The sequence below is a fragment of the Sciurus vulgaris genome, assembly GCF_902686455.1.
Source record: "Sciurus vulgaris genome assembly, chromosome: 4".
Classification (NCBI taxonomy): Eukaryota; Metazoa; Chordata; class Mammalia; order Rodentia; family Sciuridae; genus Sciurus; species Sciurus vulgaris.
In genome coordinates this window covers 104,255,433-104,283,209 of record NC_136464.1, presented here as the reverse complement: position 1 = coordinate 104,283,209, position 27,777 = coordinate 104,255,433, and the positions used below count along the sequence as shown (strand labels likewise).

The window sequence follows — 27,777 nt, the reverse complement described above, 5'->3', positions numbered from 1 at the left end:
TTATCAAGAATACAAACAACAATATACAATGGAATATTACTCAGCTTTAAAGGAGAATGAAATTATGGCTTTTCCCAGTAAATGGATGGAAATGGAAAATATCATGCTAAGTGAAATAAGCCAATCCCAAAAAACTAAAGGCCAAATGTTTTCTCTGACATGTGGATGCTAATTCACAATGGGGGGCGGTGGTGCTAGGGAAGAAGAGAGTTCAGATTAGGTAGAGGGGAGTTAAGGTAGGGGATGGGGTATGGGGAAGGAATGATAGTACAATGAATCAGACATTATTACCTTATGTACATATATAACTATTCAACTGGTGGGATTCTACATCATGTGCAACCCAAAGAATGAGAAATTATACTCCATTACATAAGATGTATCAAAGTGCACTCTACTGTCATGTATAACTAATTAAAACAAATAAAAAAAATTAAAAAAACAAGAAGCTGTGATAAAAATGCTTCAATAAACAATTATGAACACCCTAAAAGAAGATAAGTAATAAATGCAGGGACTTGCCGTTTTCATGTATTACAAGACTCAACATTGTAAATATATTAATTCTCCCCAAATTAATATAGTACAGGCTTACTGCAATTGCTATTAAAACACCAGCAACATTTTTATAGCTATAGATGAGATCGTCCTTATAAAAATATGGAAAGACAAAGGAATAATTGTTAAAACTATTCTGGAAAATAAGAATACAATGGAGGAATCAGTCTATCTGATTTAAAGACTTATGATATTACTATGGCATTAGTGGAGGAATAAACACATAGGTTAATGGAATATAATAGCAAATCCAGAGACAGACACATACAAACATTCCCATCTAATTTTTTGTTTTCTCTTCTTTTTGCAGTGCTGGGGATTGAATCCAAGATCTTATGCATTCTAAGCAGTCTACCACTGTGCTATACCCCAGCCCTCTAATTTTTGACAAAAAAAGCAAAAGCAATTCAAAGGAAGAAAACCTTTCAACAAATGGTACTGCAAAAAATATACACATATAGGCAACAAAACTAAACAAATCAATAACAAAAGAATCTATAAGTCTCAGATCATATACAAAAGTTAACATGGATCACAGATTTGAAAGTAAAATATAAAACTACATAACTTTCAGGAAGAAAAATAACAGAATATTTTTGTGATCTACAAAGAGTTATTAGACTTGACACCAAAAGCATATTTCAAAAAGAAGAATGAATAATTTGAACTTCACTAAAATTAAAAAACTTTTCTTCTGAGAAAGATCCTATTGTGAAGTTGAAAAGACAAGCTAGAGGGTGGGATAAAACATTTATATATTACAGATATGACAAAGGACTGATATCTAATCAAATATCTATGTCTAGATATATATAAAGACTCTTGAAACTCAACAGAATACAAAACAAAGATTCCAGTTAGAAAATGTTTAAAAGACATGAAGAGACATTTTGCCAGAGAGAATACACATATGGCAAAAACAAACAAACAAACAAAAATACATGAAAAGATGTTCAATATCATGAGCCATTAGGGAAATGTAAATTAAAATCACAATGTGATATCACTAAACACTTATCACACGGTTTTAAAAATTGACAACAGAATGCTAGCAAGAATCTGGTTTACTCCCTCATCACCACTGGGAATATAGCACAGTATAGCCACTCTAAAAAGAGTTTGTCAATTTCTTTGAAATAAAATACACTACAAGCTTGTGAAAATATTAAAAAACATTGAATGATAAACTTTAAGATGGTGAAGTTTGTGTTTAAATTATACCTAAAAAAAAAATCAGATAAACTAGAGCCAATATATAGCCTCAATTGCTAACCCACAGAATCATGGTCTAAGTAGATGGTTATTATTAAAAATAAAAACTATGTAACTACCATATACCCAGCTAAAGTAATCTTGGACATCTATTCCAGGGAAATTAGACAATGTTTTTTCAAAAATGTGTAAACAAATATTTATAAGAGCTATATTCACAATAGCCCCCAAATGGAAACTCAAACATCCATATCATGGAACACTATTCAGCAGTAAACAGGGAAGAAATTAGCAATTTATTTAACAACCTGGGTGAAGTGCTGGAGGATGCTGCTGAGTGAAAAAAGTCACTCGGAAAGGTTATATATTATATGATCCTATTCAGATTCACCATTCTTGAAATGACAAAATTATAAAAATAGAGAAGAGATTAATGGTTGCCTGGACTTAAGGAGGTAGCTGTGGAAGAACAACCTGAGGGATCCTCTTGATGATGGAAATGTGTTTGCCTGGTGTGTTAGTCACTTTTCTGTTGCTGTGACAAAGTACCTAAGAAAAACAACTTAAAAATTGGAACAATTTATTTTGGCTCATGGTTCAAAGGTTTCAGTCCATGGTTGCTTGGCCTCATGGCTTTGGACCTTTGGTGAGATGGAACCCCATGGGGGAATGTGAGCAAAGCAAAGCTGCTCAACTCATGGCAGCCGGGAAGCAAAGGCTAGCTTCTGTAACAAAGACTCTCCCCCTAAACCCATTTAGCTATGAATCCATCAACAGATTAATCCATTCATTAGATCAGAGCCTTCATGATCCAGTCATCCCCCGAAACTCCCACCTCTGAACACTGCTGCAATGGGTGGGAACCAAGCCTTCAACACATGAGATTTAGGGGCATATTTAAGATCCAGATCACGGGACTGCAGGAGCAGATTCAGTGGTGGAGTGCTTGCCTACTTTATGGGAGATCCTGGGTTCAGTCCCCTGCGTGGTAGTTTTTAACTACCATCAAGGGTTAAAAAAAAGAAAAGATGAAAAAAAAAAAAAAAATCCAAGCCATAACACACGGTGTTTGGTCAAGGTCAATTTCCTGGTTGTGATATTGTACTATAATTTCCAAGATGTTATCACTGGGGGAAAAATGGTTCAAGGATACATGATATTTCTCTGTATTATTTCTTATAACTTGATGCGAAGCCACAATTATCTCCAAACAAAAATTTTAAAAATCCCCACTTTTTTTATGCATTTCTTTCTTATTCATTCTAGTTTCTCTACAGTGACCCCATCCCCTTTCTAAGCAGTGCTGAAGAGTGCTGCCTTGCCAGGCTCTGTTTAAAGGGTGGGAGGCAGTCTCCTACCTATGCTCTACCTGAGGGAGAGGCTGCCATCCTGGCAGATCCATTCTGACCTCATTAGCTGAGCAGCCAAAGGAAAGTTTGAATGACAGCCCCTGCACATGTGGAAACCATTACCTCATTCCACAACTTGCAACGAGGTGGCAAGGCTTCGCTCAAATAAGCTGGAGCTCCACTGTACCGTTGGCAAGCCTATGAGGAGGTCAACCTGGAGTCATGGGGCTGCTAGGAACAGATAAATTAGAAGGGCACCTGGCTGACCCAGAGAGGCCCCGGGCAAAATGCTATGTGGTGGGTTGAGGAGGCCTGGGAGGAATGGGTCAATGAGGAATAGCCTAGGTTCTGTTCATTTACCAATAGGGAGATTTGGAAGAAAGGGCAAAACAAAACAACATTGTGGGGAAGCACTCTGAAGCTTCATAGGTTGAAGGTTCTATTAAAATTCCATGTCTACAAATAGGACTATGCCATGTAATTGCTCAAAATCAAACAATCATAAATGCAAAGACGCCAGTTTTCGCTCAGATTTCCAACTCTGCTTTTTTTCCCTGTCTTTGCTCTAGCAATGTGGTCTTTCCTGCAGATCCTGGAACTCTCAGTGTTGTCCCACCCCAGGACCTTTGCACTGGCTTTCCACCTGGAACATTCTTCCCACTGATATGGATCTCTTCTTCCATTCACTCAGACCAGCCTCTTATATAACTTTCCTTCTCTGTACCCACTGGCTTTGTTTTCTGTATCACATTTTTCACTACATACTTTGCAATTCATTGCCTGTGTTCCCCACTAAAAAAATAAATTCTATAGGGCAAGGTTTTGTGTGTGTGTGTATGTGTGTGTGTTTTACAGTTATATCTCTAGCATCAGAAGCAATGCCTGGCATATAGAAGGTGTTCATAACCATTTGTGGGGTTGGGGCTGTAGCTCAGTGGTACAGCACTTGCCTAGCATGTGGAAGGTCCTGGGTTTGATCTCCAGCACCAGTTCTTAGGTTCCATCCCCAGCATAGCAGAGGTGGGTGACAACTATTAGTTGAAAGGATGAAGGAATAAATGTATGCCAGGCCAAAGCACTAAAGCAAGCAAAGACAGTGATGGAAAATGCAAGGCCACAGGGTCCTTCATCTTTCTCCCAAAGTCACAGCCTAGACTCACCTTCCTCCTGCAGAGGGGTGGGAGGAGCTGGCCCAATGGCCTTCTAAGATTGAGTCTATGGGAACCTCTTTTTAAAAACAGGGAATTCCCAGGGCATGGAATGGTCAAGTCTACATACTAACTTTTCCGAAGAATAGTCACTTCTCAGACCTGCACAGAGAAAGACTTTCCAGTTCGTGATTTCAGCCTAGGTCCAAAGTTCACCCTTCCCCATGAGAACAATGGTCTCCTTTAAGTGGAAGGAGGCAAGAAAAGAACTCCAAAAGGTGGGAAGGGTTTCTATAAAAAGGCAGAGATAACCTTTGAAATGAATGATGGTCACAGATAAGAGGAGGAGAAATCCTACCTCCTATCTACTCAGAAAGATTTCAAGTTGTAGGACAGCCTGGGCGAATTAGCAAGAGTCTCTGTCAAAATAAAAACATTAAAGTGGTAGAGTGCCTCTGGGTTCATTCCCTAGTGGTGCAAAGAAAAAGTAAAATAAAATAAAATAAAGGAGGTGAGAAAGAGCACAGGGTAGAAGGAGGCAGAGCTGGGGGTGTAGCTTAGTAGTAGAGCACTTGCCTAGAATGTGCAGGCTCTGGGTTCTGTCCTTGGCAAAACAAACAAACAAACAAACAAACAAACAGACAGACAAACAAATAAATATGCAGAGGGATATGTCAGTCAAGCATTGCAGATAGCCTCTCAAAAGATACTGGGCCATAAAACAATAATATAATTTCCTGAGGGTGCATGCACCTGACAACTTTATTATGTCAAACGGTGAAAATAAGCCATGAATTAACAAAACACCTACTATGTAAAGGTGTAAGAACTTGGCAGTACTTTTTTTCTTTTGCAATGCTGGGGATCAAACTCAGGGCTTTAAAGCAGGCTAGGCAAATACTGTACCACTGAGCTATACACCCAGTTCTATTTTTTAATCAATTTAATTCTTTGAAGTGAACTTGCCCTTATTTGAAAAATAAAACAAATTTGCTTGTTGTGGCTTAAGAAGATTTGGATCAGGTTCGAAACTGTCGATCATTCACTCAAGACTGTTATATTATCACTTCAAAATAGCAAATTTTGTAGGACTGTTAAGCTGAAAATTAATTGCAATATGAATAACTTTCTGTATGTCTCTCTACTTTTCCTAGCACCCACTTCAGTGCACACTGGGTCTAGGGCTGAACAGTAAACATCTGATGTTAAAATTCAAATAAGCATCCCAACAAACAGAATAAATCAGAGCTGGCCTCAAGGACCTCCTGACTCAATTGTTGAAGTAATTAAAAAGAGATGAGCTTCACCATCTATTAACCTTCTAAATGCTAATTAAAGATAATGAGGGTTCAAGGTGCTTGGCACAGCCTGACCTGAGTGTCCTGCCAGAGTTCATGAACAGGCTGACAAGCCCTGCAAGACTCAGAAAGAGGAAGGGGGTCAGTGCATGCTTCATGCCATCTCCCTGGGAAAACACACAGCCCCAAGGGTAGGGAATACAATAAATTATCTGCATAAGAATTACAGACAGGACATTGTGCAGACCTCAGCTGAAGGAATCTGTTTACGGGACTTCAGAGCACAGGTGAGCCACTCACGGTTCAGCTTAGCCCATGGAGAGAGCCAGGGGACTTTGAGAAACTGTTTAACTCTTTGTGTTCTTGAGCTGCCAGAAGTCCTTTCTGGAATAAGGTAAGGGGTGGTAAATACGGTGCACTCTGGAATCAGACTACAACAGAGCGCACTTCTGAAACACTGTCCTATTATGCATCTCCCACCTCCTCTCAGGCGCAGGAGGCACTGTGTGCAATGCAGCCCTAGGCTGACACAGAAAAAGCCATGCAGAAAGTAATTTGTGTGCAGTTGAGCTTCCCTTGCTTTTTAATGAATGTATTCCAACCAGGATGTCGTGTGGACGTAGACGTTCCCATGTGTCGTAATTACAGCAGAAGGGAGGCTGAGCTGAATGAATAAAAAAGCACATGGCTGCCACTTTCGTCACTCGCAGTTCAAGACCTTTTAACAGCTCCCTTTGCAGGTGCTGGCACCTAGCGTCATCACATCTGAGCCTTGTGACCGCCACCAGCTGAGGGAGACACACCTACTCAGGCACAGCTCCACACAGGGTTTCAGCCGGGCCCTTCGCAGTCACCAGTCTGTGCCAGGTCTCCGTTAACTGGCTGAGCTGGTTTGTAGTAAGAACTAAAATTTTCATTTTCTGTAATCCTGGACCTGGAATGGATACTTATGACTTGGTTCCCTGTAGTTTGAGTTTGGCTGAATATCTGAAAACTTCCCTTGAAACCTTGAAAAATGGCTGCCTCATCATCAAAAAAAAAAAAAAAAAAAAAGAACTGATAGTGTTTAACTGAAGGCGTGAAGGTCCACAGGTACATGTGAACAGTGGGTTCAAATTGGCAATGGGAAAAAAAGCAAGCATGAAGCAATTTTTCAGGTGAGGTCACACCTGGGGAACAGTTCTAAGTGAGACTAACAGAATCCCCAGCCCACCATTGCTGTCCTTTTCAGTTGTGCTGCTATTGAGATTGAAGGTAAATGGACAGGGACAATAAGCTTTCTGTTATCTGGTGCCTTCTGCAGGTTGTCCAGACCAAGAACCATGCCTGTAGTTAAGTCACAGTGAGCTAAGGAATGTGACCTCAACCCTACATGCCTGGTGGCTACCTGTGGGTGTGGCAGTGTCTACAATCCTTTCTAGGCCTTGTGTTTGAGAGGAAAAAAAGGCTTCAAAAGGTGACTTTGCCAGACACTTCTTTCATTATTTATAGTTTATTTATTTACTTTTTGGTACCAGGAATTGAATCTAGGGATGCTTAACCACTGAGTCACATCCCTGACCCTTTTTTATTTTTTATTTTGAGACAGGGTCTCACTAAATTCCTTAGGGCCTTGCCAAATTCCTGAGTCTGGCTTTGAACTTGTGATCCTCCTGCCTCAGCCTCCTGAGCCACTGGGATTACAGGCATGTGCCATCACACCTGGCCTTTCATTGCTTTTAAAGCAGGGTTTACATAAAACTCATTGGCACATGTATAGACAGTGCTAAAGGGCTCTATCAGAAGTAAAGAACTCAGCCTTCCCCCAGTGAAACAGCTGGTGAACCTACCTGCCCAGGATTTCTGGCAAACCAATTCCTTTAGCATTTTAATGGTCTACATCATTGCTTGTTCATATTTTCCACTTGGGAGAAGGGTTCTTATTGAAAAGCCTCACCTTGGCCCCATGAAGAGAGGCTGTCCCAACAGGTCTAGCTACATTACCTTACTCTTGGTACCCTCCCAGTCTGTGGAAAGATTCATGGCAACCAAGGATTGGATGGTGTTGTGGAAGACATGGGGGAAAAAAAAATTCGGGGCACAGGAGAGGAAAAGAACATATCCCTTTCCTTTCCCAGTGGAAAAAAGGTCTTTCAGCTATGCAATTTTTAAAAAGAATGAACATTTGAGATTGCTCATTCATATATCATCATTTGGCTTCTTTCTAGATCATCCATAAAAACTATGAAATAAAAACTGAAAACTGCAACTTATCTTCATTGTTGGGGAAATAAATTTTCTGATTGGACAAACAGTCCTGGAGAGTGCTGAAATTTAGGAGTAAGGTATATTCTGCCTCGGCAAGCAAGGCCATTTTTCTAAGATAAAGAAGGACCCTCTATACACTATTGGTAGAGATGTAAAATGGTGTAGCCACTAAGGAAACAGGATGAAGGGTTCTCAAAAAACAAACAAAAAGAACCATATGATCCAGCAACCCCACTTCTAGTATAGATCCAAAGGAAAGGAGATCAGTATGTCAGAGACCTCTGCACTACAATGTTCTCTGGAGTACCATTTGCACTGGCATTCCCAGGCATAGAATTAACCTACATACCCACTAACAGAAAAATCAGTAAAGGAAATGTGGTATAAATATACAACATAGTTTATGTACACAAAGAAGACCCTGCCATTTGTGACAGCATGAATGAGGATGATATGTTAAGTGAAACAAGTCAAGCACAAAGACAAACACTGAAGGATCTCACTTATATGTAATTTTAAAAAAATGTCTGACTCAGAAACAAACAGAAGAGGGTGGTTTCAGGACTCAGGGAGAGAGGGAAATAGGAAAATGTTTGTCAAAGAGTACAAACTTTCAGTTATAAGATGTATTAGTTCTGGAGATCTAACATACAGCCTGTGCCTATAGTTAATAAAATTTGCCAAGAGAATGGATCTTGGACTGAGGGTATAGACCAGTGGTAGGGCACTTGCCTAGCACATGTGAGGCACTGGAATCAATACCCAGAACTACAAGAAAGAAAGAGAGAGAGGGAGAGAGAGAGAGAGAGAGGAGAGAGGAGAAGAGAGGAGAGAGGAGAGAGGAGAGAGGGGGGAGAGAGAGAGAGCAGAGAGGAGAGAGGAGGAGAGGAGAGAGGAGAGAGGAGAGAGGAGAGAGGAGAGAGAGAGAGAGAGAGAGAGAGAGAGAGAGAGAGACAGAGACAGAGACAGAGACAGAGACAGAGACAGTGTGTGTGTTTGTATCCAAACCCTATATTAAAGGATTCATCCCCAGTCTTTGGTACTATTAGGAGATGATAGAACCTTTCAGAAGTAGGGCCTAGTGGGAAGACTTCCAGTTATGGGGGCATGCCTTTGAAGGAGATATTAGGATCCTTTTTCTTCTCTTTCATTTCTAGTCATGAGGCTTCTTCCATCATGCACTCACATCACAATATACTACCTCGCCACAGGCCCCAAAGCAATAGGCTAACCAACCATGGACTGAAACCTCCAAAACTGTGAGTCAAAATAAATCTTCCTCTTTGTAAGTTGATTACCTGTTATTTTGTTACAAATAATGAAAAGCTGACACATACAAGTGCATGTGCATGTGCACACACACACACAAAGGTAACTGCGAAGTGGAGAATGTTAAATAGCTTGAGGGAGGTGCTCTTTTCACAGTGTATATGGAAACACTGTGGATCTTGAACATGTCAACTATGGCTCAATAAGCTGAAAAGCAAAAAGAATGACAGTCCTCAGGGGTTGGTAAATTTTCTAAACATCTAATGCAAAGTTGACACTATGGAGACAGTGTGTAGCTTTCATCAGATTATCAGAGGCTTGAAGACGTGTTAACATTCCCCCAAAGTCCCTTGATTCCCTCTCCCATTGACTAGTACTCCAAGCATGACTTCCTTACCTTAACCTTCCTATCTAGATGGGTTTTGGGCAATCTAAGCCTAAACCAGCCTGCCATGGCATTTTCTTGACCGTAGGGACTGGCTGAAGATGGCCCTGCCAAGGGCAACAGAAACTTCTGTTAATTGATGTCAGGGACAAACTCTTCTTTTCCTGTTAGGGAACAAGGATGCCCATGACTTCCAACTCTCCAGCAGCCTCCCTGCCATCATGACACGGGCCAGGAGGCACACAGTATAAAGCCTTGGGAAAAAGTGGAAAGATGGGAAGAGGCTGGTGGGTCTTTGATGACACTCTGGCTGGGGATCCATCAACCATGATTGCCTTCCAGTGGGATGTTCAAATAAAATGAGGTAAGTACTTCTCACATCTTTTTTTTTTTTTTTTTTTTTTTTTTTTCGGTGCTGGGATTGAACCCAGGGCCTTGGGCTTGCAAGGCAAGCACTCTACCAACTGAGCTATCTCCTCAGCCCACCTCACATCTTGAAGGTTAGTTTGACCTGAGTTTTCTGTTGCTTGCAACTGAAAGCATTAGTGACAAAAAAGTTAATTCCAAAATAATTAAGAACCACTGGCCCAAAGATAAACTTTAAGACCAAGAGCATATGTATGCTCAAGGGAAAGAGCAGGAAGAATGAAGTGAAAGCATAAGGAATGGAAGAAGATGGAACTTAGCTATTTTTTCTTGATCTTCTGACCTTGAGATATACTTAGGAATTATTTTAAATGTACTTTTTACATGCAATTCATAAGAGTAATCTTGCTTTTATTATCTTTTCCACTCTTGTAACCAGCACACAGTTACTCATTAGGTCTTGTATGATAACATATATTTCCTAGACTCTCAGTGTTATTAACACCCACACCCCACCCAGTGCTCAAGGATAGTGTATGGTCAGCCCAGAGAGGCAACATTCTACATTTGCACATTTGGTTGCTTAGTACTTATATACAGGACAGTGAGTAAGCTACAATTTTCTTTTCTTCTTAAAAGTGTGTGAAGCCACTGTAAGAAAACCTTTCTGTAACCTAAATTGCTCTTAAAGAGGGAGCGACTCTCAGATACAATGTGTGTGTCTTAATACAACCCTGCTTGGGAGAGGAATCTTAGTGACGTGTAACTTTCTTGTCACCTGGTCAAACTGTAGAGACTTGATGAAGGAAAGGTCAAATGACTCTTTAATATTCTCCACTCATAAGATCTCATTCTACAGTTATTTCTTATAAAGAAAAGCTTCTAATGACTCCTTGTGGTTTATAGAATAAGTTCTCAACTTCATCATAGGTCATGAGTTTGCTGTCACCTATGTCTCCACCCTAACTTCTTTCCATGTTTCTGGACCCTCAACCCTATCATAATGAAGCCCCATCACCATTCCCAGACAACTCATCATATCTACTGAGTCATTCTCTGCAGCTGGGATCTCCCTCCTTTGCCTCATTACCTGCTAAGAACTTCTGATTTTCCCTGGGCTCTCTTCAAAGTCTATTGTGCTCTTAAACATTTTTCACATTGCATTTCCATTCTCTATCTAGTCATCTACTGCTAACCGCCTGACTCTTTTTCAAGTTCTTCATTGTTCAGCTCGATGCTCGATGGCATGTTCTGAAGGTTTGACACATGGACCTGTCTGGATTAACATCACTATAAAGGATGACAACAGGGACTGGGGCCGAAGCTCAGAGGCAGGGTGCTTGCCTAGCATGCAGAAGGCCCTGAGTCTTACCCTCAACAACACTACATAAATGAATGAATGAATACAATCAGATAGCAGTATTGGCATTTCCAAAGTAAGCAACTACCAAGAAGGAACCACGTGTGGAACATTTCTCAGAAGCTGTACTTTTATGATTCCTGAGGAACAGAAATAAAACCCACCAAATTTCTGTAAGAGAAATCTACTTTTAGAACACAACTTTCTACAATAGGAATTGCCTCACTTGTAGGAAAATCATAATGATACTTGCCCAGTAAGTGTTAAGGGGTAAAACAATGTAAGGATTAGGATGTAAATGGATAATGGTTTATAGAAGAAAAAATTAATTAAGGGAGGGTTATGGCCTGTGTTGCTCCTAAATGGGTGGAAACAAAGTTTTGGCAGAACAAATGATAAATTTCACTCTAACTCTATGATCAGGTTTTTCTTTTGCTACTATTTCATTTTCATTTATTGTCCTTGTTAATGGTAAAAGTAGATGAGAAATGCTGCTGAAGATGTGTTGTCATTAGGAATGTGAAAATATTTTCTGCCAATACATGTAGGCAGCACAGAAAATCAAAATGGACAAACAGAAGGTGCATCCCAGAGCCTGTGCAACATTGCTAATGACATCATAAGTTGGATATGTTCAAACAGGGCTATAAAAGAACAAAAGTCAGAAAACATGAAACCTACACAAGGTATAAGCTGCTGTGTTCAAAAATCAAATGCAAAGAATAAAGTGTGATACAAGCTATGAAGTAAACCTGATGGAATGGTGTGGTTATGTCCTTTGAGAATATTACATAAAAGCCAAAAAAAGTCACCCTATATGGAAAAATAAGAACTAAGGATCTAAAGTATACACATGAGAATGTCTGCTGGGCCTAATGGAAGAGTCCCCTGAAGATCCTTAACAAATTTCTTTATCTGGAATCAGATGATGTACTTTGTAGACAATTCTTGGCAAAAGAGCACGGATACAAATCATTTGGAGGATATTAAGTGTATTTTCATTTCCAAACACTGAAGAAACTGAAGTGAAAACTTGGAGGAATGGCAGAAGAGCTGTGTTTAGCTGGTTGCATTTTTAAATGTAAGGTTTACTGGTTTAAGAAGCAGAGATCAAAATATGGCAGAAACGTGTCACTGCAGCATTTCTCTGGGTTATCGAATAAAAGCTTATTTGGATTTTGTTCTGAAAAGTGCTTGTGCCCCAAATGCTCCAGGATACAGAATATCTGCAGATGTTTGGTCATAGAACACAGGCAATTTGTCCAGCAAAATGGCAGCATGCTCGTGTGGAATGCAGCCCACGGCTCTCTGCTTTTGAGTGGTTTGGTGCCTATCGTCTTCTGCAGCATGTGAAAGGCACTGTGCATGAACTGGGAAAATGCAAAAGGGCTTTGTCTCCAGGCTGCGACAACTTGGACAATCCTTCGATTTTCAACAGATTTGTGAGGATGGTGAAAAGATGATAGCTTAGACAATGAGCCCAAAGTTCCATATGACAAAAGTGTTTTCAGCAAGTTCCTGTCCACAGCTCTTTCTTAAAAAGCAAATGCTTTTTGAATAGGTGGGACAAAAAGCAGGGTACAAAAGGTCTGGGTGACAGATCAATGCTTTAATAAACAAAATAACTAACATTCTAAAATACCTTGAATATCCAAAATTTCTTCTATCTAAACTCTATTTCTGATAAACTGGCAAAAAGAAATATGTGGGAGGATTTAAAGTGTTAGCTCCCACTAGTAATGAGAATTTACATATTTATCAGTAAATTCAATGAACACACGTAATACTCTTGTTTAAATTATATATTTTAAATCCCCCAAAATTAAATTATTCATTTTATGATTCTAAACTAAATGTATAAATAATATTAAAATAATCAAATGTGGTTTACTCTCTCTAAAACATATATTTTTACTAAAGATTTCAAATTTTTTGAGGACTACATCCCTGTGAATTTTGTAACTAGTTTAAATACAGTTAATACATTCACTTGGAGTTACAGCATCATTTACTATTCTTTCCACAACTCACTTTTAATGTTTATTTTTATGTATATTTTTTAGTTGTAGGTGGACACAAAACCTTTATTTATTTATTTATTATTATTATTTTTTATGTGGTGCTGAGGATCTAACCCAGGGCTTCACACATGCTGGGCAAGTGCTCAACCACTGAGCCACAACCCCAGCCCTCCACAACTCATTTTTAAATTATATTTTGTATGCATCTAAAATATATTTAACTAAAATAGGAACATGTATGTTTCATACAATACATATCAAATCTTAGTACAATGAAAACAACAAACATTTTAAGTTAATTTGCTTCAATAAGGATATCAGCTTAAATGTTCTTATTTTTTTATCAAATACTTCATTGATTAGAAAGGTTGTGATTATAGACTATCACTTCTCAAAAATTCTTAAGTGTCCACTCATATACAATAAAACTGGCAACTAGCCTGTTCTGCTCAAAGTGCATTACTTGGCCCATGTTCTTGTCTACATAAGTGAGCTGTATCACAAGAAACAGCTGTCACATGATGCTATTTCAGAGAGTGTTAGCACACAAACTATTGGTTGTTGCTTTATGATAAGAGGTTTAAGCAGCTGTTAGACACAGTAAAGAAAGAAACAAGAAACAAGGTAGATGATGACAACACTTGAAATTGGCAACTAACCTTCATGTCAGGGTTTTTCTCAATTCTGCCCAGAAGAAAGCAGAAGTAAACTGGATGGAGAGAAGATGTAAGATAAACCATTAATGCTAACTTCAAATTTTTGTCATTTTGAAAAATCACCTCTTAAGTTGTGTGCATGTATGAATATGTAACAATGAATCCCACTAACATGTATAATTAGAATGCAATAAAAACTTTAAGGGTGAGGGGTGTAGCACAGTGGTAGAGCACTTGCCTAGCATGTGTGAGGCACTGGGTTTGATTCTCAGCACTACGTAAAAATAAATAAATAAAATAAAGGTCCATCACAACTATATATATATATATATATATATATATATATATATATATATAAAACCTTTTAAAAGAGAAAAATCACCTCATGGTTACCCCTGACTTTAAAACAAATAAATGCCTTAATTTGACATGTATAACAAATTCATATTAATGTTTTCTGTTTTGAGAACTTTACCCAATCTTTAGAGAATGGGATTCCATGGCATTAGAATGGTATGATAATCACCAATTCTAGAAAATTGGGTTATGCATGTCCCTGCTTAACTGTGGACATTTTCCCCAGTAGACAAAATCCAGATCCCCATCATTACAAAGTGCCAAGTGGTCTGGTCCCTGCTGTCTCTTAAAAGATTTTGCTTGTACTTTTAGGCACTGGGTCAGATAGAGCACATTCCCCTCTAGGGCTTTCCCACCAGCTCTTTCTTTTGCCTGAATTTGCCTGAATGCTTTCCCCCTGAATTTGCCCTTGGTTAGCTGCAGTCTTTATTTATTACTCAGGTTAAATATTATCAGGACTCTGAAAATACTACCTCAAAGAATCATAAACCAAAGGAGACTGGAGCAAGAAGGTCACTCTGACCTTCCCTTCCCTTTCAGAGTGAAAGATGGTCATAAAGGAATTCTCTGGCCCACCTTGCCTGAAAGTAGATCATAAGACCCTCATTCCAGAGGGGTCCTGTCTCACAGGGTGGGGTAGTGGTGGTAGGAGTACTACACAGAAAGGTCCAGAAGAACCTGAATAGACAAGGCTTGCTGAGTTCCCTCAAGATGATGATTACTAGGTCATACCCACTTTGCTGTCCACATTTCTACATGACTGGTCATTCTTTGCAGAACCTAAGGGTAAAAATACAAGCTCTTCCTGGATCCTTGGGTGTTCATGGTTGAAGTCTCTTGTGTCATGTTGTGCTATTCTCTTATTTATCTCTCTGTTGTTATGGGGTCTCAGCCACGAACCTTGCAGTGGGTGAGGAAGAGAGCACTCCAGCCCTGTCATTTGCTCATTAGGTCAGTCCTCTAACGGCTCTTGCTGCTTTTCTTGTCCTTCACTGTTGTTACTCCAACTAGCATGGGAGCCCTAACACAGCGGAAACCTGTCTCTCTGGTTCTGGGCTGCACCCTGGCCTGGCACTTCCTTTTCGATAAATGTCTATTGCGTGGATCAATAAATGTCTTGCCCTGTATTAGGCAATGTTTACTAATTAATAACTGTGAATTCCCAGTTACCACCACCTGAGGTGCCTTGAGCCCATCCTAATTTCCAGAGAGAGAGAGAGAATAAACACTGAATAATCATGTTATCACTCTCCTGTCAGAACGGGAAGATTTAACTGGGACTCTGAATAGTTAACAACAAGCCTCTATGATAAGCAGACATTCTGTGTCCTGGTCTGCAAAACAGGAGACCCATGACAGTGCGTTTTACACCTAAGAGATTTTTTTGTTTGTTTTTCCTGCTTCTATTGGTAGAAAAGTGTCTCCAAAGGTCCAATTAATCTATAGCTAATGCATTGATTCCTACTACAAGGATTGTGTCTCCTAGTGATGACTTTTTCATGTTCTCTAAATTCTCATCCACAAAGTCAAAGATATCATATTCAGCTCTTACCAAGCTGGACCTTACCTGGCTTTCCAAGTGCCAGATAAAGAGGGAACTTCCTTATCATATGACAGAGACCAGTCCTGGAGTCTGGGTAAACATTTTCTGCACTGTGGGGTAAGACGGTAGCCCTTAAATATAATCAAAAATGCCGAGCACATTTCCTTAATTTTCTTTTTCCTCCCACAGTTCAATACCTCCAAGAGATTCACCTAAATGCATTACAAAAGTCATTTCATCCACCCTGACTCTCAGGATGCCAGAGGCGCCACAACTTTCCTCAGTTTCCCTGAGGATCTAGGGAGTGGTGCACCAAGAAACGAACAGTTGAATCTGGTTAATCCCAGGTATGCAGATTGTAATTCAGCTTCAGAATGGTGTGCTCAGCCATCTGATTTCAGCTGGCTGGAATGTTTTACTCCCAGGAGCTCTATCAGGGTTGAAGATAGGGAGGAAAGGGAAGTGGAATGGAAAAGCAAACAACTTACTGATAATGAAGTACAGAAGCGATTAGCAGAGACTTTCTAAGAACCACCTGAAGAATTAATCCCTGCCTGGAATGTACAATATCACTACTCAAACAACATGATCTATACAATTAAAAAACAACAACAAAAATTCTATTTTTGCTCAAGTGGATTGAATAAAATCAACTTTTAAAAAAGGATGAAGTATTTCATTATTTCTTTAAAAGGGGCTCAACAAACCACCAACACGAGTTAAGTCTGGTACTAACATTAAATTCAGTAGTAAAAATGATTTGGGAGCAGGAGAGTTGGAGACTGAACCCAGAGCCTCATGAAGGTTAGGCAAGCACTCTAACTCTGAGCCACATCCCAGCCCCTGACACTGATTCCTGAAAAGAAGTCTTGTAGCAAATAGAGAAAGTGGATAGAAACGAACTTAAGTCATACTTAAGAAAAAAAAATTGTGCTTGAAACAGGCTGAGGCCGTGTTATGAGCAAACCTTTCAAACCTTTGTCTTTGATCCACGTGCCCCTACCTACCTCAGAGAGTGATGCTTCTTTCTCTCCCATTCTCTCTGGGGGTATTTCCTAAGGATGCTACATTTCTGTATTACAGTTTTGGGCAGTAACTAAGCTCCTGATGCAATTTCTAACCATTTAACACACCATTTTAAAGGTGAGCAGGAAGTCCTTTTCTTGCTTCAATAATCAATGACAACTGGTGTTTACAATTTTTTAAAAATTTAAACATTAGTCCCTAACAACAAAGGCTCTTGGGATTTAATACCCATAAAATAGCAAGAGAATCAATTATTTTTGGTTGACAAGGGGAGCTTAGGCATTAACTAAATGCTAATGAGGTGTTTTACTTCCTTCAGAGTTTATTTTCCTCTTCTTCCTGGCCTTCCTGTGCCTAGGGTGTAGTTCCCAGAAATCCCCATTTGGGTAATCCAGTCAGCTTTTCTGTGATTTCCTGGACCATTTACTCCCTTTGTTCCACTAATGTATTTCCTCACCTATTCTGAGTATTTGTCAGCCAAGCTAGAGATTTAACTGGGCTTGCCCAGGAGTTTTGTTGATTCTGATTGTTTTCCTAAGGACTCACCCCGTTGTCCAAACTAAAATGTTTAGGCCTTGCCTAAAATTCTTCCCTCAACAAGATTAAGAGCATTTAATCACTTTCTTTTCTACACCACACTAGACTCCATGGAGGAGACTATGTACAGAAATCATCTTCCTCAATTAAGTCTTCTCTTTTCTGAACTCTGTCAAAACAGTTAACAGAACTCTTTCACCTTTATTTACTCTGAACTCCTCAGAGCCTTTGCTTCTGCATTCCGGGGGTAGGGGGAGGGTATGATTTCTGTGCTCAGTCCATGCTCTTCCCGCAGGTAGGGTTTCAAAAAGAACTACATGCGGGTGCTATTCTCTCACTTCCTTCAAGTTCTGCATAAAGCTTTGTGAAGTCAGATGACTTTGACCTTTTTCATCAGACCTCACTGGCAGGTTGGCATCCCTCCTGGACTTCCTAGAGGTTCTGTGGCTTTCTGGTCTTCTAATAAAGATGAAATTGCAACAGAGGCCTTTGGGTATCTTGACTTTGTGCAAAGAGGCCTGGAATAAGAAGACATAGGTTTCTCTTTCTTCTTAGTTGGGTGACACTGGAAAGAGGTGACTCCTCCTCTGAGGTTTGGTGCCCTCATTTTCATTTGGCAGAACATGGTGATCAATGTCATGATAAGATGGAACCCCACACAATGTCTGTTAAGTCCACGGCATTTAAAGTAAGGAAGGGGGAGCTTCAAGCTTCACTAGATAATGAGAGACTTGAGAAACACAGAAACCAGATATTAGTGTGGCCTACATCCCAGTTATAAACGACCCAGTCCTGAAAAGGCAGAGGCCATCCAGAAAGTCTGCTTACAGACTGGGTATTCAACTGACACCAAGAACTTACTGCTGATTATTAGAAGTGATTATGGATACTAGAGTTACAATATTTATATTTAATAACACAAAGCAAAAGATGTACCCTAACAGATGTTTTAATATATAATCTAATATCTAGAGATGCATCCTGAATATTTGCTTTATTTGCTTCAGTGAAGAAAAAAATCAGGGTGGGGGAACTAAATGAAGCAAACTGTGGCTTACTACAGGGGATGACAGGACCATCCAAAGTTTGATGAATCAGAAGGTGCCCTGAGGAGGGCTGTGCTTCAGAAACTGCCTGTGGCTGCAGAGAAGACAGACACCTGTGAGGGGCCCTGTGCAGGGAAGTGTTGCCTCAGAGCCAGGGCCCCGACTGAAGGGACAGAAAGGCCACCCTTAGGGGAAGACTGGGCAGTTTCTCTCGACTTTCCAAAGACAGAGGATGGTGAGGCCACCAGGAGGGAGTCTGTGGTAGGGGAGCAACTCACAAACAGAACACAGGATGCTGAAGGAAGGGCTGGTCCTGCAGGGTGCTGGCCAGGGACACTGCATTTCAAATGGACCTCAGTGGCAGTCAGCAGGACAGCCTGGAGCGCAGGAGAGAGCAGCCTGGGCAGGATACACTTCTTTTTTGCAAAGAGGAGTTCCTAGAGGCAGTAATCCAAAGGGTGATTTGGGAAAACACTAAAAGTCTGAACTTGTTGGATAACCTGGTTTCCCTAACCAAAACTTACTCTGTAGGTTGGGTTTGTAGCTCAGTGGTGGAGCACTTGCCTAGTATGCGTGCAGATCTGGGTTCCATCCACAGTATCACGGGGAAAAAAAAAAAAAAACAAAAAAAACCCCAAATTTCACTCATTCACTCTGGCTGCCCACACTACTCTGATGTGCCTGGAATTCAGCTGGATTCCGGCATTTTACCCTGGAGTAGGGGGACAGGATGAAAAACATCACCTGCTATATTCACAACCTCTCTCCATACTCTGGGACACACCAATGGCTGTTAAGAATGGCCAGTGAAATTTAATTGTTATGTAGTTCTTAAGTTAGGGGATGAGATAGATATTAACACTTTCTGAATGTGCACATATGCTATAAATTTAATATGTATTATTCTGTTTAACCCTCAAAGCAAATTTATGATGAGAAAACGAAAGTTCAGAGAAATTAATAACCCAGCCAAGGTCACACAGATAAGTAAGTGGCAGGACTTGAAGCCCAACTCTGGCCTGTCTCCCAATAGGGGCCCATTGCTGTGCTTCATGACACAGCCATGGAAGAAACACAGCTGGAAGACAAATAAATCTTAACCAGGTGTTGGAAGCAGACATTTGCCACCTGGTCTGGAGAAGTTTGCTGAAATGATGCCATAATTTCCTATCCTTTTCGCCAATGAAAAACTAATAGTCATTTTAGGAGGGGTAGGAGGGAAACAAAGGGAAGAAGGAGTCATGCAATGCTAACAGCCAATACTCTGAGAAAAACAGTACTTTTTCCTGAAATGATATAAAGTCAAAATTGGAGCAACACTGCAAAAATCTGCTACATCTCATAGGTGAGTTTTACTTAAATTCAAGTTCCACTTGGCAGTTGTGTCAATTTGACCTAAAAGTGTGACAACACCAACTTTTTAAATGTGATTGTTATCATTTTACTTATTTATTTATTTTGCAGCACTGGGGATGGAACCCAGGGTCTTGAACATGCTAGCACTCCACCACTAAACTACACCCCCGGCCCTTAAACCTTGTTTTAAAGACCAAAGGAACCAGGCAAAGTAGTGCACTCCTGTAAACCCAGTGACTTGGGAGGCTGAGGCAGCAGGATCACAAGTCCAAGGCCAGCTTGAGCAACTTAGTAAGACCCCAACCAATTTAGTGAGATCCTGTCTCAAAATAAAAAACTAAAAAGGGTTGGGGATGTGGCTCAGTGGTAAGGCCTCCTTGGGTTCAATCCCCAGTACCAATAAATGAATAAATAGGTAAATAAATAAATAAATATCAAAGGATTATTTCTGTTTAAAAATCATAGCATAATGGGTATTTTTCAGTTGAGCACTAAGAATGTATCGGACAATTTTTGCTTTTTAAAAGAACTGTAATCAGTTTTAAAGAGCACCAGAAGAGTCCTGCCGGGAGCATAGGAGTGATCTTCGGCTGTGTTTGAATAGCTTGCTGATGTGTTTCAGGCACTGTCTGCTATCTCCGCAGATGACACTCTATTAGGAAGGATGCCCAGATTGCTGCCTGAGGCTTGTCCAGGGCCCTGCAGGTTTAGAGGCAGCCTGGATGGAATGGAAGCAGGACAGCAGGAGAGCATGGGGTTGCAGCACCCAGGCAGGGTGGGAATCAGGTTTCTCTCCTGAGGTCCCAAGAGGCCTGGGCTGTCTGGGTTATCCTGCTCACAGCCTCAGCCTCTAGTCACAGCGCCACGCATCAGTGTTCACAGAGAACACAAAACCGAAAGGAGACAGGCAATCGCCCAGCAGAAGGCTCAAGGCCAGCCACATCAGGACCTTTATGACAGGCAGAGAGAGCCTTATGCAGGGGGAAAGCACTTAAGTGAAAGAGAATCCACCCCTTCCTGGCAAAGGCAGGTAGAGCAACCAGCACCATCTGACTTTGAAATTGGAGAAAATCAGCCCGGAGCCCACTCCCACCAACTGTGATGAACAGAGGGAAAGATCTAGAATGAAACAAGGATCTCCTTGTTGTTTATTTAGACAAAGTGTAACTCGACAACTAGATGTTTTCATCAAATACACTTATCTTTTTTTCCTGCTTGTCACAATACCTAAAATATTACAGAATACCCATATCCCACATCAAAGAAGAAAAGAAAATTAAGGGGAAAAAAAGTTAGTTTGTCATCTTATGTGACATCTTGGACATTTGTTTACATGTACATCTATACAGTAAGTGGCCCTTAGTAGATTTTCTTCTACCAGGAAATTTTTTTCCCCCACAAATTACACTTTAGGAATAAAGAGGGGGAAATATATTATGAAAACCCTGAAATCAGTAATTCTTCCAGTTAGCTCTTCATTTCTTAAACACACTCAAAATAACAATATGCAGGGTAGACCATTTTACACACAGCAGCAGGCCCGCTGCTTTCCCTCAGTGAGGGTGAGGATAACTGGATGATGGTTTGGAGAAAGTAGTCACATCAATCCAAATAGTAGCAAATGCCTAGTGTCTATAAGATGAACAAAGCACATGTCAAGGAAAGCACTCCTTCAAGAAGGACAAACTGAAATCAGCACGAACCTTTTTATTCCTTACCTAAAACACTTTTTACTTTTCTGCATTTTTGTGGAAATCTAATTCTCTGATCTCACCCTTTCTCATTATCAGCTTATCTTATTAAAATCGTGAGAGTCTGCTTACCTATGCATAAATTCCACAGGTTAATTTTTGGAAGATAAGGTTTGCTAGTGAGAAACGGCAGAAGCAGATTAATGAGAACTTAACATTTTTCAAAATGTCCCAAAAGTTGGGAAATTAGTTAAGTACTTAAAAATGTTAGGTTATTTTATTGAATGGATAAGACATAAAGGGAACCTTTTCATCTGGAGTGATTATTTCAATTGTCAATTTGGCATAAGAAGGTTTTTAAAGATCAGTACGTGAAGACTTTTGTTGTAGTTCCTATACATTTCTAAGAAACACTATTAGAATGTGTGCCCATGGGTGAGACCTGGATGCTGTGAGTTGGCAGAATGTCCTTACTGGGGCCCTGAGGAATGCTGTGGGAACTGAGCAAAGTTACCCTCTGTGGTTGTGAGGCCGAGGACGCTTGTGTAGAGGCTGAGCTGGGGCAGCAGGGCAGGGCTCACTCCTAGCCTGTGCGTCTTTGCAGGGGTAGAGCAACCTCACATCACAACTGCCTCTCCACTTCTGCCTCTACATTAGCTCTGTTCTTAAGTGATAAGATAAACTGTCCTCCCCCTGGAGGCCCCAGTAACTGCGTCTCTCTCGGGTTCTCTCTGTAGCCACTTCCAGGATGAGCTGGACATTGCAGACACCAGATTCCTCTCTTTCCTTGCTGCCGCCTTGATGGACTTTTGCATTTTCAGCAGGTCAGTTACAAATATTTACAGAGCTTCCACTATGTGCCAGGCTAACAACCAGAGAGAAATACTGGAGTAAACTGAAAAATGAGAGTAAAATGAAAAATTAGATGAGGAGGAGAAGAAGGAATGGGAAAGGTAGGAAATGGGAAAGGCAAATGACAAAAATACTCAGAATCTGAAAGAGGGAGTCTATAAAATCTTTACAAGAACAGAACTGGTCTCTATTCTCAACTTCTTCCACTCGCCCTGCCTACTCACCCCTCCCAGAATCCAAGCAGGTGTGAAAAAAGCAAATGAAGGTGATAAAAGAACAATTGTGAGGCAGCTCTCAGGAGGCCAAGCAGGACAAATCGCCTCTTGAAGAGAGCAGCATGCCACCATTATCTAGTTTGCAGATGGACCACCCAGAAAATCTGGAGCAATTAGGAGGCAGACAAACAAAGGGTGGGGTGCTGAGGGGGTGGCCCACAGTGTCCCCACGCTATATTCCAGCTAGCAATCTGACAGTGCAGCACAGGGAGGAGAAAAAGAATCAGGCTGTAACCAAGTGGGGGCGTGCACACACACACACATAACCCTCATACACATGAGCGCACACACACACACACACACACACACACACAATCATATCAACTACAAAGTAGTGCAAATGACCAAGGGTTCAGAACACAGATTTTCAAATGGAGCAGGTAGGAAACCACATTTAACTCTAGCTTCTGGTATGCATTGGAACATTTAAAACTGAATTTTGAAGAGGATAAGTAGATTTAAAAAAATTATGTTCTCTGAGGGAGACCAGGGGTAAGAGAACCAGGGGGAGAGAAGGGGAGGGAAAGGGGAAATGCTAGGGAAAGATATTGACCAAATTATATTGTTATATCATGTGTATATTCAAATACATAACACTGAATCCCACCATTATGCATAATTATAAAGAACCAATAAAAAAACCTAAAGCACCAGAAAAAAATAAAGTTATGAATCCATATTCTTGGGGGGAAAAAAAACTTCTGAGGGCTGGGAATGTAGCTTGCCCAGCAAGCATGAGACCCTTGGTGTGATTCCCCAGCACCACCACACAGCCAAAATAATTACTTTCTTTTTATCAGCACGCTAAGATGGGGCTCATATTATCTTTCAGGACTGACAGCCCAGAATTCCCTTCAATATTTCTGTCTAGCCAAACTGGATACTCACAGCTGACATTCTGAATCCTCGTAAGGGTTCAGGCAGCCAGCTGTGTTGTGTGTACTATTTCATAAGCCTTATGCACCTTCACCTCTGCAAAGTATTCTCATTATATGACTATCTTGCCCAAGGTCACACAGCTAAGTGACTCAGAATTCAAGTTCAGGGTCCAGACTGCTGAGAAATGCCAGTGGCCCTCTAAACTGAGTGGGTTTGTTTCTGCACAGTCTTGCTTGTGGCTCTGCATGTACCCCTTTCTGGCTGCAATACACTCTGATTGCTGGTCTCTACTCAATCCTTCAATGCTCAAAGCTCTGCTGTCCATCCCACCTTCAACACAAAGCCATTCTTGATCATAATACCCAGATGGCCTGTTGCTGCCTCTTCTGAATGTTACTGATCCCAGGTCTAGGCCCATTTTAAGAACCTCAAAGGCCCTGCCCCATCTCACAGCAAGCATGTGAAAGCACATTCTCCTATCACATTGTAGGCAATGCTTTCCTGCAAAATGTAGTTTAAGATTTAGAATTTAGAATTTTGCTTTGAAGTTCCAGTGTACTTAGAGATTACTTATGCTTGAGCCAGGTGCAATGGTACACACATCTGTAATATGAGCTATTTGGGAGGCTGAGGCAGGAGGATCACAAATTCAAGGCCAGCCTGGGCAACTTAGTGAGACCCTGTCTCAAAATAAAAAAAATAAAAAGGGCTGGGGATGTGGCTCAGTGGTAAAGCACCCCTGGGTTCAATCCCCAGTACCAAAACAAAAACAAAAATTAAATTACTTATGTTTGCTTAGCAGTCCTATGTGTGCTTAAGAATTCATGAGATACAAGATAAGCTGTAGATTTCTTCCAAATATGATAAAACTTATTGCACTTATTAAGTTTTTAACAGGTATTAAGGCAGATATGCATTGTATAGAGCTTTAAAACATTTTCCAATTTCAATTTGCTGCAGTTCCCTACAGCTCAAACCCATGAATGTGATTTTTTTCAGGTCTTGAAAGAATGCTGCAAGTTTCTGAAAATCTAGTAGGTACTGTGTTCTGTGCCTAAAACTGTATGACAGATAAAACAGCCCTGCCATTGCCTCAGCCTTGTGCTGCACTGTGCGGCGACTACATGCAGACCTGTCGTAAACTCAGCCCCCTGATTCCACATATTTACAGTTTTAAATTTATTGAAAATAGTAATTTTTGTCTTGGTGTCTGGTAATTTCTTATGGAAACTAGCATTGCCATACAATGCCTGCTTAATGCACTCACTTATTAGAAAACAAGCCATAAATAAAACCCCAAACCACAACATCAACTACATCCTCTAAAATCCCTTTCCTAAAGTACCTAGAGTTATTTAAAATACTCCTAAAAGCCTTTCAAAACATTTGCGTTCTTCTTCTTCTTAAAAAAAAAAAAAATCTGCTTTGTCTTCATTTCTTTAAAAGATAGTGCAATATCCAAATAAGTACAATATAAAATAAAACAAAGCAGGAATCTCTTAGATGTATTCAACTTTTAGATCTTCATTTCATTAACACTTAGCTCCAGATTTCTTTTTAGGAACTTGGAAGGAAAATTGTACAGAACTTTCTAGACATTCCTTATACCTAATAGAGTAGTGGCTTTCTATTACACAGATGTTCCTGGTCCCAGGGAAATCTCCTTTGGCAACACAGATTTTAAACAAATGCACTCTAACAAAATTTTAACCTATGTGGTGAAACAAACACTATCCATACAGCCTACTGCTAAGAAGAGCAGGCTGATGCTCCACAAGAGGTAAGGACAGCCAGCATCAGCTTCCCATGAACTGTCTCAATTCAGTAGAAAATAGTAATTCATTAAAACGACCCCCAACACTAGGTACAACTAAAGGGATCTGTAACAAATTTATTCAAATAAGTAAAAAAACACTTTTATTCAGCATGCACACCTTCATGACAGATGCTCAACCTTGAGTATAATGATTGGGCCTGAGATTCAAAGCCTAACTTTAAGATCCTCTTTGGTAAGACTGCTAAATATGCACTCTTCTACCTTAAAATAGCATTGCTCCAATGTCAGTTCTCTGCATGTAGTTGTTTTGCTCATGCCTGTTTTAGTTTGTATATAAGGTGTCCCCCAAAAACTCCTGTGCTAATGTGGAAGGTGCAATGATTAGATTATGAGAACTGAAACCTAATGAGTTCATCCTAATTCAAATGACCCAAGAGGGTGGTAACTAAAGGCAGGTGGGGTGTGGGAGAAGGAAGTAGGTCATTGGGGATGTGTCTTTGGCCCTGGTGCCTCAGTCTCTTTCTCTGCTTCCTGGTTTCCATGAACTAAGCAGCTTTCCTCCACCATACCCTTTCCATGATGGTTTGCTTCACCTCAGACCCAGAGCAAGGGAGTTGGTTGACCATGGACTGAGACTTCTGAAACAATGAGCTAAAATATACATTTTCTCCTCTAAGTTGTTGTTGTTGAGTATTTTAGTCACAGCAACAAAAAGCTGACTGACACAATGTCCAAACTCAATAATACCCCCAGTCCTATAGCTGGGACCAGGCCAGGTAAGTCAGAAGGTACAATTTAAATCTCACCATGATGACGTTCTTAGAGAATAACCCAAAAGCTTAAATCTGAGCACACTGCTCTCATCAGAAACTTAGATGAAGAGAAGAAATACAGGAAGGAAAAGTAGGGAGAAGGGCCAAAAGCCCTATGTTCTTTCAATAATCTGATGGAGCAACCCCACCTTTTTCCATTAGTGTCCCGCAGCATCGCTTTTCCCATCACTCTGGTCTTGGTTTCCAGCTCCTGTACCTCCTCCAGCAACGTCTTTTTGTAGGTATGCTTGGCCCTGTATCAGGAGGAAAAGACACAAAGAACATGGCATGTCAACTTGACACATCTGTGAAGACTGGTTGCTCCCTGCCTAACATACCTGGACGCCCTCTGACTGAGGCTGAGGCTCAGGATACTGTGGAGCATGCACCACCTCTGTGAACAACATGGATGGGCTCCACCTCCAGAGTCCAAACACATCCCCAGGGCTGACGACAAGACCCAGAGCATGAACTTCAGCAGCCATCCCCCAAAAGGCTGAAGGTCTATGGACCAGGCTGAGGAGCCGGCCACGCAAACCAAAGACTAGGTAGGATTAGGTAGGATCCATAAAGACCCAGGAGGTGGTGCCTAAAGCTTCCCACTGCAGGATCTGAAACCCCAGAAGATGTTTTAAGTATTCCTCCTGTGGACACCTGCTGGTTCCTTGATGCTTACCCAACAGAGAGCATAGAGGTTAGCAGTGCCTGTTCCTTCTTTAGTGTGAAAAGGGCCACTGTCACATCAGGAATGGGATTTATGATGCCAGAGTACTATCTTTTATTTCCTTATTAAAGAAATCTTGCATCTGTGCCCTGGAATTTTAAAAAAATTGAGCCTAAACAAAGCTAAAATTGAGCTACTGGTTGGAAATGATATAGATTTAAAAAAAAATGGTATTTCATAAGGACAGGCTAGGTAAGGGAAAAGAAACACTGTAAAATGAAAAGGTTCATAAGCTAGCAACACTTTGCAGGTTTCTTTATTATGGAAAGTTTGCATCACTTTCTTTTCAATATAAATAAATGTGAGGAGCGTGGCTAGGTACCAGGACTCCAAGATACAATGAGAACAATTGAGCACATCTGTACAGAAGCGAAAACTGTGTCCTGGGAACATTCTGAAGATGTGGGCTATTTCTGCAGAATCACATTCTCCCACTGCCTGTCCTCTGCCTTCAAGGACAGAAAGCCTGTTAAGATAAGACCGAGTCATCTAACACTCCATGTTAATCTATAATGGTGTATTAGCACCAAGACACAGTGTATATGCTTGTCATCCTTTCCCACAAAGTAAACAAGAGAAAACCACACCAGTTTTAACACATAATACCTTAATTACTTCAAACAGTGTCCTGAGACTTGGAATTGATAAAATACCAGAGTTCAAAGCAGACACTGTGGAATTTTAATTTAAACAAAAAATGAGAAAACAGCCAACATCTTTCTGGAAAGGAGATAGTTGCAAAGGATGTTAAAATGTGTACTGGTCAATATTACTGAATAGCTGGATCCCAAACTCTACCTTTTATCTCTTGGGCTTATGGGGCTGTATTGATAATAAGCCAACTGAATGGCATGTCCCACCCCATTCAGAATCATCCTACATATGCAGTTCCAGGAGCTCGTGTCTGGCTGGTCCTGAAAAATAAATACGCTGTCTTACTTTTTCAGGACCATCCTCACTCATCCTCCCTTCCTCCTACACAGAGCTGTCAATCTCTAGATCAGCCCCCATTGTTATCTTCTGGACCATCCAC

At 40.6% G+C, this 27,777-nt stretch overlaps 1 protein-coding gene across 1 annotated transcript in view; it reads right to left on the bottom strand.

The window, feature by feature from the left end:
* ATP8A2 (ATPase phospholipid transporting 8A2) overlaps positions 1–27,777 on the bottom strand; it is a gene marked incomplete at its 5' end in the record, with an annotated part of 656,754 nt that overhangs the window by 21,235 nt on the left and 607,742 nt on the right. Inside the window, one exon of the mRNA XM_079136232.1 lies at positions 26,170–26,274. Coding sequence (XP_078992358.1) covers positions 26,170–26,274 — 105 coding nt within the window. The remainder of the gene's footprint in view (positions 1–26,169; positions 26,275–27,777) is intronic.